Source organism: Trachypithecus francoisi, unplaced genomic scaffold (assembly GCF_009764315.1).
Source record: "Trachypithecus francoisi isolate TF-2019V2 unplaced genomic scaffold, Tfra_2.0 Contig01603, whole genome shotgun sequence".
Lineage (NCBI taxonomy): Eukaryota > Metazoa > Chordata > Mammalia > Primates > Cercopithecidae > Trachypithecus > Trachypithecus francoisi.
Window position 1 is genome coordinate 222,837 of NW_022681445.1, and position 19,754 is coordinate 242,590.

At 38.5% G+C, this 19,754-nt stretch overlaps 1 protein-coding gene across 1 annotated transcript in view; it reads left to right on the plus strand.

Annotated features, from left to right (window-relative positions):
* PHEX (phosphate regulating endopeptidase homolog X-linked) overlaps positions 1-19,754 on the plus strand; it is a 227,189-nt gene that overhangs the window by 184,485 nt on the left and 22,950 nt on the right. The window contains 5 exon segments of the mRNA XM_033195320.1: positions 5,251-5,305; positions 11,710-11,777; positions 14,274-14,404; positions 19,034-19,049; positions 19,052-19,098. Coding sequence (XP_033051211.1) covers positions 5,251-5,305; positions 11,710-11,777; positions 14,274-14,404; positions 19,034-19,049; positions 19,052-19,098 — 317 coding nt within the window.

Consider the following 19,754-nt stretch of genomic DNA (forward strand, 5'->3'; position numbering starts at 1 on the left):
ATCTACCTCTGTGTAATAATTATTAAAGTAAGTCTTGTATGATAAGAATATATTAGTTTTTTGGGTACAATTTCCATGAAAATACGTAAATGAGAAAACAAATAACTAAAATAAGAAATAGGAGGTTTTTATACATACTGTTGTCATCATATGAAATTACTCTGTTAACTAAATTAACCTGACATTGTCACCCTTAAAAGCAAAATCTAAACAAAACTAATTCTCAAATTTATTTATTTTAATTTTAGTAATATATTTTATTTAACCCAATATATCCAAAATATTTTCATTCTAATATGTAATCAATATACAAAAATTATTAAAGAGATGTTTTATATTCTTTTTTCATACTAAGGCTTGAAAATCCAGGGGGTATTTTATTTATTTATATTTATTATACTTTAAGTTCTAGGGTACATGTGCACAACATGCAGGTTTGTTACATAGGTATACATGTGCCATGTTGGTTTGCTGCACCCATCAACTTGTCATTTACATTAGGTATTTCTCCTAATGCTATATCCCTCCCCCAGCCCCCCAACCGCCGACAGGCCCCTATGTACACACACACTTATTTCTAAAAGAATTAATTTTAATTACACAAGCTGATTATCTTTGGATAATCAAATTTAAAACATGACATTTATGTGTAGAGCCCTTTTTATCAGCCACCACCCCAAATCCTGATTTTCTTCAAAAGGTAACCACTGTGATCACTTTGATATGTATTTTATGACTTTTAAAGAATTTACATATGTATACACATATACACACAATACATGTATATGCTCACACTGGTAGGATAGTTATGTAAGAAAATAAATGGTATTTATATATCTATATCTGTACCTTTATGCCAACAACATGTCTTGGGGGTTATTTCCCATGCTGGAATATTAAGAGCTACCTCTTTCTTTTCACTTACTGCATAGCAGTCCACAATATGGTTATACCATAATTAATTGCTATCTTATTTGGACATTTAGCTTGTTGCACACTTCTCAACTACAAGCCATGCAGCAATGAACTCTGTAGTGCCCTTGTGCAAGTGACTGGGCAGTGGTTTTCACTGTGGCACCCAGACCAGCAGCGTGTGCATCACCTGGGAACTTGTTAGATACAAATTCTTAGCCCTACCCTAGACTTACTGACTCATAAACTGAGGGTGGGGTCCAGCAATCTGTAGTTTAACAAACCCTCCGGTGAATCTGATGCATTATAAAATTTGAAAACCACTGGCAGGTATGTCTGTATATACAGACATACATGTGTGGATACAGTCAGTTCTATAATGTAACGTGTGCTCTTAAACACCACTGTGCTATGCAAAAGTATGTACTAAAAGGCCACAGGGCTTATGAGAAAAATGAGGTTGGGGCACAACAGTTAAAAACTTTATCAGTGACACATTAAAAACAAAAGCTGGGAGCCCATTAAAAATGAAAGCGCGGTTTTATACATGTTAAATGGGTAAAGACACAAATGCTACAGTAAATATGGCACCTTCCCTTGAAAAGACCAGAACTTTGCTTGTGTAAGTTGGTATTGGAGGGGTTGTCCCCTGTGAGTTTTTGGGTAGCGGCAGAAGGAGGGTTATATGACATTGGAAGGTAAGTTGGTTTAACACCAGATGTGGTGAGTGTGGCTCCTACCCCACGTGGTGAACTGAGGCAGTTGGTCATGTTGAGGTGTGTGCGTGTGTGCATTTTGTGTATTCCTATATGGCTCAGTCCATTTGGGTGCAGTTTTCTGCTTTTCCCTAGCATTTCTTGTGGATAAGCAAATGTGAAATTGGAGTTATGTTCAAATTTTCCCCCCATGTATCAATTTCCTTGGAATAAATTTGCCTTTTCAATACAGGTGTCATAGCTGTATGTATGGATGCTGACTCTTTTGCATACATTACACAAAATAACTCCACACACTGTACTGAATGCTGTTTTTCACTTAATATTTCTTAGAGCTTTTTCCATATCACCACATAGTTACTCATTTTTTTAAATGGCATTTAAAGCATTACGAGATGACTAATTTGATCTCCAAAATGCAACAACCTACACTCCCATCAACATGCTTCCTACACTTTGGCCAATATGACCTATTATCACATTTATTAACTTTTGCCAACCACTAGTTAAATGTCTCTCTCCTTCCTCTCCCGCCCTCTTCTCCCTCTCTCTTCTCCCCCACCTCCACAGAGATATTTACATTGTGAGGAATGCCTCTCATAAGTACACTGATAGAAAAAGAACTTTAAAAGTGTGAAACAGGTGGCGAGGTGGTGTTGAAATGCTAAAAAAAAAAAAAAAAAAAAAAAAAAAAAAAAAAAAAGGATATGAAAGAAAACATAAAAACCTATTAAAAAGGCAGAGAAAAGGAATTTCCTTTCTACTTATTTTTCACTTCCACCTTTGCTAAATACATCTTATCCACTTTATGAGATAAGATATTGAGTTGACCCTGTAGGGATTCCATCTATCACTCTAGCTGGTTGACGTCTCCAAAAATGCAGCTTACACTATTAATCCATTCACTTCAGCAAAACATGTCTAAGGGTATCAGATTCTTCTATTTATCAGTATTGGGTTCCTTGGCCCCAACAAGCTCAGCAGATACAGCTGAACAGAGTGATGTGATGGCTTCAGCTCTTGAGTCTGGGGCTTCTAACAGCAAAAGTGACAGAAATAGTGGCTCATGCAGGTGTCAGATGTTTTCCTGTAAAGAGGTTGGCAATGGATGTAAATGCTTCCAGCTGAGCACATTACCAGGCAGGATGAGCCATAATGATTTAATAATGAAATCACATTGGTTTATGATCATTGTTCTTATTAGGAAATATTGCTTTTTGATGATTTATTATGTGAAACTGAGTTTTCATATAAGCACTGTGATTTGCATTTATATGTAATATATATTTGCACATATATATATCTGAGTCAGAATGACTTACTAAAAGTAATCACCAAAAAAAAAAAAGAGGATGCAATATTGATGTAAATATGCCAAAAATATTTAAGGAAATGTAGAAATTATGAAGATTATTATGATGTTGCCGCTTCAAAATAATATTAGATGCATTTTCCTTTATGTGAAAATGGCAGAGAACTAGTAGCCAGAACAATCTCTGTTTTGCAATTAGGCTTTTGCACCTTGAAATCACAAACTATGACATTATTAATAAAATATAAAGAATATATATGAGGGTTATATAGAACCACCATTTCCCTTCTAAATTAAGGACTTGCTTTCCTGTCCTCATTTCTCCTCATGTGTGGAGAAATGGAGAGAGAGAAAATGGAGGAGAGAGAGAAAGAAGAGAGAGGAAGAACATTTTGACTTATAAAAGAGCTTTCAGTCTCATAGGGCCTAGAACAGTTGCTCTGGAGCAGTGAAGGACACTATAGAAGGCTTCTTTCCCTCTCTTTGGTCATGACTCTTTGCTCTATCAGCTGTGATGACTTGTAAGTACAGTTCCTAAGATCAACCCAGGGTGCAAAATTTAGTGGTGAGTTGCAAGGGCAAAGCAAAGCATGTCTCTCACTCATCTGCACTCAATATCAGGTACATAATTTGGGAAGCCCAGTGCAAAATAAAAATGTGGGGCCTCTTCTTCCAAAAGCAGGAAAAAATGCCATTGAGGGTGCTAAAATATAAAGCCTTGCCCTATCTTTCATGGCTTTTCTCTTTCAACTTGTCATGGTATTGTTGTAGTTGCTATTCAATGCTACTATAAGAAAAATTAAAGACGTAAGTCATTAGCATGAGTGTTACTTTTCATCTCAATATTGTGCAATGTCAGTTTTAAATGCAAACATAAGAGCATTTAACTTGTACGCGGAATCACCAAAATTACAGAGTTTGTATTTTGTAGCTTGTATGTGCATATGTATTTTGTTCTTACCAGCATGGAGGAAATGCTGAACAAAACTCAACTGTTTTTATTTCACTTCTTAATACATGTTCATTCTACCAATACTCTCTACCTTTGGTTTACTGATGAGTAAGGAAGGACTAAAAGGAAAAGAAACTATAGGTTATTGTATAAGGCTGTTCTCACACTGCTAATAAAGACATACCTGAGACTGGGTAATTTATAAAGGAAAGATGTTTAGTGGACTTACAGTTCCACATGGCTGAGGAGGCCTCACAATTATTGTGGAAGGTAAAAGAGGAGCAAAGTCATGTCTTACATGGTGGCAGGCAAGAGAACGTGTGCAGGGGAACTCCCCTATATAAAACTACTGGATCTCATGAGACTTATTCACTACCATGAGAACAGTATGGGGGAAACCACTCCCATGATTCAGTTATCTCCACCTGGCCCCACCCTTCACACATGGGGATTATTACAATTCAAGGTGAGATTTGAGTGGGGACACAGCCAAACCATATAATTCACCCTTTCTCTGTCCTTTTATGTCATGATTTTCAGTGTAGGTGTTTGGCCAATACAGGGAAGTAACAGGTATAAGAAAGGTTATGACAGGATTCCTTGGACAGTCATGTTTCTTAGAATGCCACTACCTTCTTTTGGTCATTGAAGCAAATTCTGGTTCGAATGAAAAGTATGGCCTCTTAGGGCTATCAGAGCTTACTCAGTTCTAGATGTATCATATTTACCTTGTATTTGTTTGGCAACTCACTAAACTCCTACGCACTGTGGGCCTGATGGAGTCCTGTGCTCCTGGGGCATTGTGAATGCTGTGTGAAAAATGGGGCTCCTAGGAACAGCAGACACATATTGTGCACATTTTCTCTGCTCACACACACATGTTCCATTGTCTCCTCGGGCTCCACTAAAAAAATACAAGTTCAAAGATAAAATCATTATGAATTTCAAGACAGTGGCAGGAGAGGATTAAACTAAGTGCAGAACCCTTTTCTGTGTGGGGCCTGTGTGACTACACAGGTTGCACGCCCACAGAGCCAGCTCTTTCTGTATCAGGCAAAGCTGCTGGACAGCCTGAAGCCTCATGAGCATGCCATGTATGAAGGAGCCCAGCTCACAGTAGGCTGGACATTGCCAATAGTGTACCAGTGCAAAATGGTTTCCCTGAAACCATTTAATACACTTATTTCAACCTCAGTTGAATTGATATCATTGAGACAGCTGGATCTCTTAGAGTGCTCCCAGTGCCAGGAGGAGTGCCTTTCAGACGGGTCTTTGAAACCTCAATGTTATAGCTAGAACCAGGTACTCATCACTGAATCACTCTCTCTATATCTCTTAACATTTTTTCTTTCTCATAGGATTTCCAGCAGGAGAGCTCCAGAAGCCTTTCTTTTGGGGAACAGAATATCCTCGGTGAGTAAATGAGTAAAGAAACCAGTTACCGACCAATTGGGAACAACATGTTGCTTTGGTAGAGGACAGAAGAAACAAAGTCAATGGTTATTCAGCAGAAAGATGCCATGGAATCTGGCATGGGTCGGCTGTACTCTTTTTGGGTATTTGTTTTCTGATCCTTATTACCAGGGTGTATGACTGGACAGGAAGGCCAACTTACACATAGGTGGCTTTCATTTTTATGCATTTATTCTCTTACCCATTAACTCATACTACCAGCATTTGGACATTGAAGGATTGTTGGGATTTGAATTGATGGGATGAGTCTAAAACCATTCCAGATAGAAGAAACAATGTGAGATATGGAGGAAAAAGTGTTTCTATAATGGCAGAGTCTAGTTTGGCTAGCCTAAATGGTATATGAAAGGACGTAGTGGAAAAGAAGATTGAGGTTTGATATTGGAGGGCTCTGCATGTCAGGTAAGGAGCTTGGATACTAATAGGCAATAGAAAATGTTGAAAGTTTTGAGCAAGTTAGATAATTGAATTTATCTTTAGAAACATAACCTGTGTAGCTACAGAATAAGTCAAAATTGGTAGTGTATGGACTTAGGGATACCAGTTTAAAGGTCATTTTAATACCAACAGATTGTAGACTCATGTAATTCACAATTTCCATACATAGTAGAGATTCTGATAATGTCAATAATTTCACCATTTTTATTATATACTTTTTACTTGCTCTGGTGTTTTAATTCATGGAAAATTTTAGTCTTGATTCTGTAAGTTGAGTGAGTCGCTTGTGTTTTGGTTTGGATATATGACAATTTAAAAATAATTATGTAGGTTTAAATGATATAGATTTCCATAAATACATCAATAAGAGAGATATGTTGGCAATGTTTTCATTTGGGCTTTGGGCTTTCCCAGTAGCAGACCTTGTGGTAAGTATTCAAGTGCAATTAGTTCTTTTGGGAGGTGGTACAAGGAAACACCAGCAGGGGAGTGGAGAATTGAGACAGTGAGAGAAACAAGCCAAATGAATTGTGTCCTATGAGTCTTTTATGGCTGCCAAAATGAATTACTACAAACTTAGTGGCTTAAAATGACATAAACTTATAAGCTTATAGTTCTGTAGGTCAGAAGTCCAAACTGGTTCTCACTGCGCTAAAATCAAGGTGTCAGCAGGGCTACATTCCTTTCTGGAAGCTCTAGAGATAAACCTGTTTTCTTGCCTTTTCTAGCTTCTAGAGGGGGGCCCACATTCCTTGGCTCATGACCTCGTCCTCCATCTTTAAAGTTCCATAGTCACATCTCCTTCTGACTCATCTTCTGTCTCTCCCTTCTACTTATAAGGACCCTTGTGATTACATTGGGACCATTCAGATAATTCAGGATAATCTTCCTGTTTTAAGGTCAACTGATTAGCAAACTTAATTCCATCTGCAGCTTTAATTGCCCTTTATTGTGTAACATAACATATTCACAGGTTCCAAAGATTAGCATATGGACATCTTTTGTAGGCCATTATTCCACCTACCACATGTATGTTACAAAGTCAGTTATCACCATGGGCAACTGGACCTCAATCTTGCTGGGGAACTGTAAAACATGCTTCAGAGTGATCCCACCTCAGGCACATGGGAGCTGGGGTATTTATCTATCCTCCAACTCACCTTCCATCATTGATTGAGGACTCCTACCAGGGGTACCTGGCAGTGCCCATCCTAGGCCAAGAGGGCTCTAGTGGCTGGAGAAAGTCCTTAGGCCACTAGTTTTAGGTGCTGACATTTGAAGGCTGTCAGATTGGTGTGCTCAAAAATAGGGCTAAGAGGACATGGGCAGTCATTGATAAAGCTTACTACAGGGAAGCACCATTGTTAGAATAAATAAAAATTCCAGGTTCTTATTTAACCAAATATATTAATAGTATCCCAGGCCTCAGCTGCATAGTTTTCTTTGGTGTTCAGATGTTTGGAATCAATTTGTCCTGCTTTTAAGTTTAGAAATATATATATATATTATATAAATTTAATATAAATTTACATTTATATAATATAAAAATTTAATATAATTTACATTTATATAATATAAAAATTTAATATAAATTTACATTTATATAATATAAAAATTTAATATAAATTTACATTTATATAATATAAAAATTTAATATAAATTTACATTTATATAATATATAAATTTAATATAAATTTATATTTATAAAATAAGTATAAATATATATTATATATAAATAAATATATTTCTAAAAAATTAAAGGTTTAGGATATTCTTTACGTTCCCTTCAAACTAAAAAAGTCCTAGAATTCTTTGATTCTGCTTATTGTTGACAATTTAACTGAGCTTCTATTACCGTGGTTATATAGCTGGAGATTAGGAAACAGTCTGGTTAGATTTTTGGAGTTACTGATTAAGTGATTTGTTTATTGGGTCTGTGAGCATGATTTTCTGATATAAAAGCTAAGATCTTCGAAACATAGGAGTTAATGTTAGTGTCTATTTGTTTGTACCTTAGGCTAGGTCATAGTTAATACTTGAGTGTGAAAGAGAATTTTTTTTTCCTAAAGACTTCTTTGTCCTCATCCACTTAATGAATAGCTATTATGTATCATTTGGGTACTCAGCATTGGGAATATGAAGATGCTAAAGACATGGGAGTCACGGTCCAGTGAGATGGCTTCCCATACGTTCATCTATTCTGTATTAATAAATAGCCTCCAGAAACAAGGGAGTGGGTATCTTTTCTGCTCACAGTGCTCAGCTTAGTCCTCACCTGAGTGTTGAGTCTAATTCTGAGGCATGAACAAGTTGAATTATTTCCAGAGGAGAGAATCAAGACTGTAAATGGTTGAAGACAATGTTTCTCAAAGTGTGTGTTCCATGAAATAGTAAGAGAGGTAAGTCATCCTCCCCTTCCCTCAGTTTTGGGGAATCATAATAATTATCACCATAAAAGTTTCCTAGAAGCTCTGCAAGAAAGAAACCTATTTAGATGTGTTTAATACAACTACCTTTTTGGTACCCATTAACCGTCCCCACTTCTGACCCCAGCCCCCCCCCGACCCTTCCCAGACTCTGGTAACCATCCTTCGAAATGTAGAGGTTCCCAAACTCCCCTACGTTTTGGGAAATGCTGATCTAGAATTCATGACTGAAGAATAAGAGTTGAAAGAAATTAATAACACTTGAAGGGGAACCTCATAACTGTCTGCATATTTTTGAAGGAAAGTTAAGGTGGTAGAATGACTTATTATATTCAGGAGATTCAGCAGGTGTTCAGTTAGAGGCTACACTAGACCAATAGATGGAAGCCATAGAAAAGACATTTCAGATCAGCATTATGGAGAGCTATTATGTTTAGACCCGCCCAAAGAGGGAATGGGTTACCTTAGAAGGGGATGAGCTCTTGGTCATTGGAAATACCTAAGCAGAGTATTATAACCATTTGAATGGGTTTTTCTAAAGGGGGCCCATTCCTCTAGTAAGAAGTTGGACCAACCATTTGAACGGGTTTTTCTAGAGGGGCCCCATTTCTGTAGTAGGAAGTTGGAGTAGATGACCTCTAAGCCATTTCCAACTCAGAAATTTTTATGAATTTATGATTCAGGCATAGGGCAACCCTTTCTTGATAACAGTGTGAGATCATGGTTAATCTAGACAGCAGAATAGTTGTTTTGTTGTTGACAGCAAATCTGTGTGCATATGTTAAACCCACTGAGTAATAAGAACAAAAGAGAAACTGAGTAGGTAGTAAAAGTGGTGTCTTCTCTATTTGATTTTTGGAAGACTAGATCTTCAATGCAAGAAATCTTCCAGTTTCTGGCCAGCCAGTCACGGTTGCGTTTTAAAAGGGAGAGTTTATTTTTTTATGCTTATTTATTTATTTATGAGATGGAGTTTTGCTCTTGTTGCCCAGGCTGGAATGCAATGGCGTGATCTCACTGCAACCTCCGCCTCCTGGGTTCAAGCGATTCTCCTGCCTCAGTCTCCCAAGTAACTGGGATTACAGGCATGCACCACCATGCCCGGCTAATAGACACGGGGTTTCTCCATGTTGGTCAGGCTGGTCTCGAACTCCCGACCCCAGGTAATCCGCCCGTCTCAGCCTCCTGAAGTGCTGGGATTACAGGCGTGAGCCACCACACCTGGCCAATGACATGCTAATTTAAATACTCTTCATTGATAAAATAGAGGACATGAATCTAATATTATGAAATATTATTATTGTCAGGCTTAGTCATATAAAATTACTTTTTCTTTGTCTCTTGTCCAAAGGATGGTGATTAAGTAACTGACAATTGAAACTTACAATGATTCAATCATTTTCTAAATTCTCTATTACCTTTTGCAAATAGGAAGCTTGTTGGAGCAGCCCCTCTTAAAGGACATTCATTGCACAGCAATTTCTATAAGCTTCCATTGTTCATGCCTTCAATTCATCCAGTCAACAGCATTGACTGAGGGTTGTAGAGGACCAAGTACTTATTCTCAGAGCTGAGAGATCTGGAAAAACTAAATGTTGCAATCTGCACACTGATAGCTACTGCCTCAAAAATTAACACTATGTAAAATTACAAGTTTGTCCCACACTGCTATGATAGCTCTATGATTGAAATGCATAATTTCACTCTTACTTCTTTAATGAAGGTTTGCAATGATGGAAAAACAGTAGGAAGCATTTTTTTTCAAATGCAAATTACCTTACAGGAAAGAAATAACAAAGGAAAGAATTACCACCAAGGGGAAAAATTAAATCTTACACCACTTCCTTGGGTGTAGTTGAGACAAACAATTAGCATGGTAAGGATCATTATGTCCTGTAATAACATGCCACTTTAAAAATTTCCATTCCTTCCAGTTATGGGTCCTATCTATTTGCTGGGTGACTTTGATGTTGCATGTCAGGAACTACCTGTGAGATATTTTTAGCATTATTGCAAATCTCATGAAGAATCTTCACAATAAGGATTCTAAGTGGTGTGTAATTCTCATCCACAGGTTAAATGACTAAATTAAGATACATATAGATCTGTCACTTGCATGAGATGGTAAAGTTAACTAATCAATTAGTTAAATCATTGTTACTTTCTTACTCTGCACAAAGTATAGAGGATTTAGCAATGAACAAGTAGCTAAGGGAGTGGCCTCAATAGAACTTATATTTGAGAGAGAAAATCCCAGGCACATATATGGAAACCCCATTATTGATTTCTTCATATATTCTTAATATGCTTTGCTATGTAACAAAGCACCACCAAGCAACCATTTATTAGCTCATGATTCTGTAATTTGGGCAGGACTGAGTTGAGACAGCTGGTCTCTGCTTTGTATGGTGCTGGCCGGGGTCACTTAACGAGGGCTGGAGGAACTAAGGCGACTTCACTCACCTGTCTGTGCCCCAGTTGGGCTGGCTCTTGTGGCTGGGACATGGCAGGGCCTCTCTCTCTTCCTTTGGAGTCTCTCAACTTCTGGGGTTTCTCCCTTTCTTCATTTGGCCTCATTCCCTCTAGCTGGGTAGTTGAACTTCTTTGCAGGTGACTTCCAAGAAGGTGGAAAATGGAAGCTACTTTCTTAAGGCCTAGACCCAGAAGTCATACCTGACCCCTTCCACTGCATTCTGTTGGTCATAGCAAGCCCTAAGGCCAGTCCAAATTTAAGCAGAGGGAAACAGATTGCCTCTTGATGGGAGGAGGGGATATATGCATTCAGGGGTAGGTAGAATTGTTGGTGGTGCGTTTTATAGATAATCTACCACATGCCTCTTCCGAGGTGAAGAGAAATAGATAATCTACCACATATTTCTTCCGAGGTGAAGAGAAATAAAGTGGCACCTTTTTCAAATCTTTGCTATTCAGTTGTCATCTTGTCTACAACAGAAAGAGGAACGTGACTACCTTTGAAAATAGAGTGATCCCTTTTAATCTCTACTCTGTTCCTTTTTTTATGACTACATTTGGAAAACAGTTTAACTTCTAAGATTATAGTGACTTCTCAGCAAGTTTCCAGATAAAAAATAAATTATATATTTACTGACAGGATCTTTTCTGCCCCGTTTTAGGTGTTCATAAATATATAGCTACAGCAGATATAAAACCATAGAAATCTTAAGGCTGAAAGGGACTTTAGAAATCATATCTTTCACATCCCTAATTTCACAGAGTAGGGCACTAAGGTTCATATGTGGTCATAATGACAATGTTAGAATTTATATTTTCTTTGTCTATTTCAATTGGAAGGTATGTTTAGATTTTTTACAGCTTTTGGGTATGGTTATTAGATTGTTATTACCATGGTTGACTAGAAAGCAGTTTATCTTGAAAAAGCAGTTTAATTGAAAAAATTAAAGGATTATGCTCTGAGATTCATGCTTGTAATTGTCTCCAAATTATGTATTTATGCCACAGATCTCTGAGTTATGGTGCTATAGGAGTAATTGTTGGACATGAATTTACACATGGATTTGATAATAATGGTAAGTACTGGTTCATTTTCTAAGCTGCTGCTTTTATAATAATGTTGACTATATGGATGTTAATTGTTATGATTGTCTTTGCATAGCAGCAGCATCATAGCTTGAAGATTATCCAAAGCAATATGATTGCTGATTGAAAACTTTTCCTCATGTCTTGCTGTGATGGCTTGCAATAAATAAACAATTGTTCCCATTGGTGATCGGGGTAGACTTTAAAAAGCAGCCTTGTAATTTCAATAAAATTAGCTTTGCATTTAGATCAGGATTGCTGTAGCTGCCACAATAGTTACAGGGATTGATTTATAGCTTCTCCCTTTGTCATTTATTCATCGTCTTGAGGTATTCTCCCTGGAGGAGCAAGCTCTGCTCCAACGACGATTATACATGCTGCCAAGTTAGGACTTGTTGAGTTAGGACTCTGGAGCTTGTCTGACTGGTTCCCTTTTACGATTTCGAAAATTATGCAATGCTTAATCTCTATTTTTCTCTACACTGGCTTATATTCTGATTATTATTATTATTATTATCCTTATTGAGACGGACTCTAGCTCTGTCGCCAGGCTGGAGTGCAGTGGCGCGAGTTTGGCTCACTGCAACCTCAGCCTCCCGGGTTTAAGTGATTCTCCTGCCTCAGCTTCCCGAGTAGCTGGGATTACAGGCATGTGCCACTATGCCCAGCTAATTTTTTGTATTTTTAGTAGAGATAGGGTTTCACCATGTTGGCCAGGATGGTCTTGATCTCCTGACCTCGTGATCTGCCCACCTAGGCTTCCCAAAGTGCTGGGATTACAGGTGTGAGCTACCACGCCCAGCCTATTCTGATTATTTTAAAGTCTATACTTTCCTAATAATCTATGTAATAGTATATACTTTGTATCCTGATGACATTTAAACAAAAGGAAAAAGCAGAATATGACATAAACTAAAGAAATGGCTTACTTTGAGAGTCCTCATCATTGTTGATCAGCACTCTTCTCCTTTAACTTTGGAGTATTATTGGAAGGCCACATGAAATCTCTGAAACTTATGGATTAGTAGCAAATGACTGTCACATCCACACCCACACAATGATTTACAGGCAGTCTCAGGAACCAGCTGTCCTAAGGCAACGTTATATAGAAGGGGACCTCTTTCTTCCATCCCTGTAGTATCTCTAACATCCTTTCCTGGATGTCTACCCCAGGGCCAGAGACCCTCTGGCTCTTCTAGAAAAGTCTTCCTGTACTCCCACTAGCCCTTCCTTAATCACCTAGATTTTTTGCTCCCCTGGTCTTCCCTTCTCTGTTAAAATGTGGCTGACTTGTAGTTATCTGACTCTGCAGAGCTAGACTTTCTGCCTTTGGGTGTTTGGTTTATCTGAGATGAGAGTCTTAGCTAAGAAACAAAAGCTAATAGTCCTTTCTTCATTCTGGGCCTCTTGATAGGAAATTTAAGTACAGTTCCTCCCCAGAACCTTCTGGAGAACTTCTGGAGTCTTTCTCAAAGGACTGAATCTAATGGTGGCAATTTCACTCTGTAACCAATGCTTAGAACAGTGCATTGCACATATAAGTACGTGCCCGGTACCTATTTAATGATTGGTTGGTTAGTGGGTAGAGGACAGTGACTCCATACTATCCCAGGGGGTGGTGTTAGTAGTATCTGGCCTTGCTGAAGAGTTTTGGATTGTTCCAATTAACAGCTTTACTTAGGGGACTTTTTTGTAAGCTGTGTAATAAAATTTAAACGATGCCTCTGATTCTCATAGTAACCTTGAATACAGAAGACAGTCTAGCAGCATCCAATTTTGTTTCAAAGGATGTAGAGAAAATGAAGAGTGAGCACATAGCAAGAAAGCATGTATAATCTTTCTTCCCGTTATGTTTTGGAGATTTTCAGTCTTATTCCAAGTTTTCTTTTTACAGCAATCTTCCTTGTCTAAGCAGGACAGATGGGTCTTCTATCCACACTAGTGGCTGTGGAATGATTCATAACAGAGGTTTTATGTGTCTTTCGGCTCCTGGCAACTTGGAGGAAATAGGTTCTCATAGGGCTGAGTCAGGGTCTATGATCGCACAGTATGGATGACTCACTGGGGCTATTCCTATGGATCGTTTGGAATTTCACTGGTAGTAATGCTCTGATTGCCTCCATGGGCTTTCTGAATGAAGCCATTTATTTCATAATCCAGTGAACATTTTGGGTCAAATCAGGTGAAGACACAGAATCCAAGATTGGATAAGACTAGTATATGTAATAAATTGATGAATCTCATTTTTAAGGTGCTCTTTGTTCCTTAGAAGGAAAGCACTTCTTCAATTGTCTTTATCCTTTTCACCCTTTTTACAATTAACCTGTGACATTGGAGAGAATGCAGGAGCTGATCTCAGGAAGCGAGTTCCTGCTGTTATGACTGTTTCTTGAAGGCTTGTCGAGGTGAGGGAAAGGGAAGATGAATTTACTTTCCATAAATAACACAAATGTCTTCGAACTTTTTTTTTTTTTTTTTTTTGCTAGGTAGAAAATATGATAAAAATGGAAACCTGGATCCTTGGTGGTCTACTGAATCAGAAGAAAAGTTTAAGGAAAAAACAAAGTGCATGATTAACCAGTATAGCAACTATTATTGGAAGAAAGCTGGCTTAAATGTGAGTACAACTGTGGCTAAGGGGGCACCTTGTGGTTCATTTTTCCTCATTTGGACATTAGCTTGCTTTAAACCATTGGTTCTCAAAGCGTATTTACAAGATCAACAGCATCTGTCTTCCCTGGGAACATTCTTGAGTCCTACCCCATACCTACTGAATCAGAATCTTTGGGGTTGGGGCCTGGTCATCCCTTAACCAGGCATGAACTTTGTCCTGATATATTGCTAGGGCTGGAAAAATACCTCAATCCTTGCTATGCCTCAAATCTATTATACTTGTAGATGAATTTAGGTAAAAATCCATGTGCTTCTCTTAAAGGGAATGTTTATAAACACTGACTTGGTTCTCCTGGTTCTTAAACCATGCTCAGCCCAAGTGAGACCACTGCTCATTCAGGCAGAGAAACCAGAGTCAGTAACCGTGAATTGTGTCTAGCTCTTTTATCAGTCCTGGACAGCCATTTCTCTACCTATATATTTTAAATATCTACAACTGTGACATGAGAAGAACTAAAATGGGTGCTTCTGTGTATCTCCATATAGTGCAGGGGTTTTCACACTGTGAAAATTTATCTGGAGTATATGTTGCTTCAAGAAAAGCATAGCAGGAAAGGGTTCTAGAGTCAGACATGGGTCCAAATCTAGGTTCAACTAGTTTTATGAACTTGGGCAAGTTACTTAATGTTCCTGAGTCTCAGCATCTTCATCTGTGAAATGGTCAATGTTTCTGAACTCATTGATTTGTTGTAAGAATTAAATGAGCAAAGCAATGCGACAAAGCAAGTGATCAATGAAAGATAGTTAATATTCCTGATCCTTTGTGACATGCTCATTAGTACCTTATCCCAGGAAAAAACAAAGCCAAAGATTTTTGAGTTAAGCCCCTCCCCCCAAAATAGAACAGTTTTCTTGGGGGAAGGGAATTATATTTCCTTTTGATTATTATATACAGGCACGAAGATGAAACTTTTCACTTAATTGAAACAAATGTACCCCCATACTAGCCCTGAGAGATAGAGATATTATTAAGTGTACACGTTTTACATATGAGGTTCAAAGAAATTAAACTGAGGTTCAAAGAGATTAAAACCCATGTTAGAGTCTAGATTAGAGTTTATGTCTGTACGACTCCAAAGTCCATACTCCTTCCCCTATATCATGCTCAGGTTCTTATTTTAAATTCATTTTATATCTGGGTGATGTGCGGGTGGACTGCTCTTTACCATTCATTTTGGCCAAAGTGTCAGAGATTGAAACTTAATTCTGACAAATGTGTACCTCTGTCACAAGGACGATAGAAAGGGCATGCCTGTCTTAGCATAAATCCACTTAACCATCAGAAAACAGCTTCAGTTTCATTCCCACAAGAGAGTAGGTGGCTTCCTTTGTGGATATAAGGGCCATGCTTATTTTTCTGGCTTCATTTATAGGAGCCATTCCTTTGTGCCTAAATCTTGCTTTGTAATGAATTCGGGGGAGCTCAGATGGGGCACTACAGATGCAGACTGTCAGCAGCTGTTGAGTCTTTTGTTGTTGTTGTTCCTTTTTGTAGCTGTTGAGTCTTGAGAGTCCAACCTAGGGCCATGTGGTCTACTGAGGCAGACCAGAGTTCAAGGAGCCAGAGGGATGAGGCTGCTCCAAAAGGCTCTATTTTAGATATAAAGCTTAGACTGAATGGCTGGGCATAGTGACCCATGCCTGTATTCTAAACACTTTGGAAGGCCAAGGTGGGAGGATCACTTGAACCAAGGAGTTTGATACCAGCCTGGGCAACATACGGAGACCCTGTCTCTACAGAAAATTTTAAAAAAAATCAGCTGGGTGTAGTGGTGCATGCCTGTAGTCCCAGCTACTCAGGAGACTGAAGTGGAAGAATTGCTTGTACCCTATAGTGAGATATGATCAAACCACTGCACTCTAGTCTGGGTGACAGAGAGAGAGACCCTGTCGCAAAACACACACACACACACACACACACAAAAACCTCAGAGTAAAAGGAAGGAGATTAAATTTAAGCAGGAGTGGATATAATCATAATCTTCAAGAGCCAAGAGGAATTAGGACTTGAGAAGGTAGCATATTAGGAAGCAAAGGCTCTGGAGACAGAAGACTGCTTGGGTTTGAATCCCAGTGACATGCGAGCAGTTTACTTCATCACTCTGACTTAGGTTCACTAGAAGCAGAGCCCAAGAAGGGGTTCCTTAGGTCACTGATTTTTTTTTGAGACAGTGTCTCGCTGTGTCACCCAGGCTGGAGTGCAGTGGTGTGATCCCGGTTCACTGCAACCTCTGCCTCCCTGGTTCAAGCGATTCTTCTGCCTCAGCCTTCCCAGTAGCTGGGATTACAGGCACCAGCCACCACGCCTGGCTAATTTTTGTATTTTTAGTAGATACGGGGTTTCCCCGTGTTGGCCAGGCTGGTCTCGAACCGCTGACCTCAGGCAATCTGCACGCCTCAGCCTCCCAAAGTGCGGGATTACAGGTGTGAGCCACTGCAGCCAGCCTAGGTCAGTGATTTATTCAGAAAGTAGTTTCAGGAAAAACCTATAATGGAATGAGGGAAACCTGTTGGTTTCAGGAAATGTTTAGCCTCACCCTGATTCCACAGAGGATTCTGGAGCACGAAGTGCACCACAGAAATTGTTCAGCCCAGGTACTGGGCTGTTTAAACTGCACATCAGTCAATTACTGGAAGGTGGGTTATAACCTCCCAGCAGTCTCCAGATGAGGTGACTTCCATAAGCTAAGGCTGATCTGGCTGTTGGCAGTTGTGGGAATGGGTGTACAGTTTAGGTAGAAAAGGGGATCTGGTGGGATATTGACATCTGCTACACACTCTGAGCTTTAGATCCTCATTTGTTGAGCAAGGATGGTGGTAATTAGCACTTACCTCATAGGATTGTGGATAACAAAGAATATACATAAAGCAGGAATGATAGCTTTTGTATACTGAAGCTAGGAGGGTCCTGAGTGATTACAGTGAATAATATTTTCCAAAGATTTATTTTTATTCCTTGATATTGCTTGATACCTGGGTGACTGGGCTAGCTAAAAAGTAAAGAGTTGGTAAGATCCATGGCTTGAAAGTTTCAAGCAAGGTATGTTAATTTTCTGCTGCTTGCTATAACAAGTTACTATAAACTTAGTAGCTTAAAAGAACATAAATTTATTAGCATACAGTTCTGTATGTCAGAAGTCTGACATGGATCTCAGTGGCCTAAAATCAAAGTGTCAGCAGGGCCACATTCCTTTCTAGAGGTTGTAGGGGAGTATCTGCTTCCTTGCCTTTTCTAGCTTTTAGAGGCTGCCCACATTCCTTAGCTCATGGCCCCTTCCTTTTTCAAAGCCAGCAATGGCCAGTGGAGTCTTCTCATGTTGCATCACTCTGACACTCTCTCTCCTGCCTCCCTTTTCCTTTTGTAAGGACTTTTGTAATTACACTGGGTCCACCTGGACAATCCAGGATAAAGTCTGCATCTCAAGATCCTTAACTTAATCACCTCATGTAAGTCTCCTTTGCCATGCTTTATTTTTCCAGCTTCATTTTGTAGGGACCATTCCTCTGTGCTTGAATCTTTCTTTGCAGTGAATAAGGTAACATATTCACAGATTCCAGGGATTAGGACGCAGATATCTTTGGGAGGCCATTATTCTGCCTATTACACAAGAGTTGAAAGACTTTTCTGTAAAGGGCCAGATAGTAAAAAAATTAGGCTTTGTGGGGCGTATGGTCTTGTTACAATATTTAATTCTGCCACTGTAGGAAGAGAGCAACTATAGACAATACATATATGAGTGGGCATGACTGTGTCCCAATAAAACTTGATTTAGGAACACCAAAACTTGTATTTCATATAATTTTCATGTGCCACAAAATATTCTTCTTCTTTTGATTTTTCCCCAGTTGTTGAAGTAGGTAAAATCCGGTCTTACCTTGCAGCCTGTACAAAAACAAGGAGCAGGTTGGATTTGGCTTGTGGGCTGTATTAGTTTAGAATATTTTTGTCCTAGCTCATTTAAAGTTTTAAGAAACAATCTTGAATATTTGGAATAATTTCTTTACCATGCTTGGCTGGTTGTCATACATATTGCAGACCTCAACCTTGTGATCTGCACTCCTTCTGTTTGATTTTTGTTCCCTGAGAGAACCACTTTCCTTTTAATTTTTCATGGAAATTGCTGAAGGTAAAATGATGATAGTTGGTCTATGAAATCTTGTTCCTGTGTGGATGGTAAATTTTTGGAAACACAGCACAATGAGAAGAATACTGAAATTATGTGAGTTAATCAGAGAAAGTAACCTGTGTATTGACATTCCTATTTTTTCCCATTAAACCAGAGTCACTCAGAATATTGTTAACATTTTATTGGAGCTGGCTAGATTGGTTAGAATGAAGAAGTAGGTGACAAAGAAGTGTGTAGCATAATAAAATAGAAAGTATTATATTCAGGAGCACCTTGCTGAGGATAGTGGGCCATCTTACAATATATTATGCCTACCTCTGATTTATTGGATGTGATTTTCTCTTTACAATATGATACTTTTCTTGCTATAATACTCATGCCCCTTGCTGAATGATAGTTGAGCATGAAACACTCATTTTTTTTTTTTCCTTTTTTCTTTCTGTTAGGTCAAGGGGAAGAGGACCCTGGAGAAAATATTGCTGATAATGGAGGCCTGCGGGAAGCTTTTAGGGTATGCACTGCTACATTTGCTGTGGTTCTAAAAATCAAGCCATAAAACACCATATGGTGTCCCTCAGTTCATACCGCAGCCATGTTCTTGAGGAGTTAGATATTATGGAATTTCTGTAAATAGAAGTGTGTCTTCCTATTGACCCTATTATATAAATAGAACTCTATTTCTTTCTTTTTGGGGTGTAAAGTCACCCTAAAGAATAATATTTATTAAGAATCATGTATTTAAAGAATAGCTGTTAGAAAATACATTCACCATCAGATCGAAGCATGCTACAGCAATCTCCTTGGGGCTAGGTTCATTTGTTTTCCTGAGTACAGGTGTTTCTGTAGTCCTCCTATCAATTTCTCTGAAAACATCCAACTTCTAAATTATGACCAGAGGGCAGTGGTTCTCATACACTGGGCCAAGTGACAGTTCATAATCACGTTTTCATCATCCACTAGTTTGTGGTCAAATAAGAAGCATAAGGATAATGCAGAAAGATTTCATAAAGCTAAATGCATTCAATTTAATGACCAGACTGTTATTCCCAGTTATATCCTTCCTATATTCTAGTTGAAATATACTTTATTTTATAAAATGAGGGCACTAGAAGATGACAGTTTTTCTCTTATGTGATAAAATGAAAAAAGGTGATATGCAGACCCCAA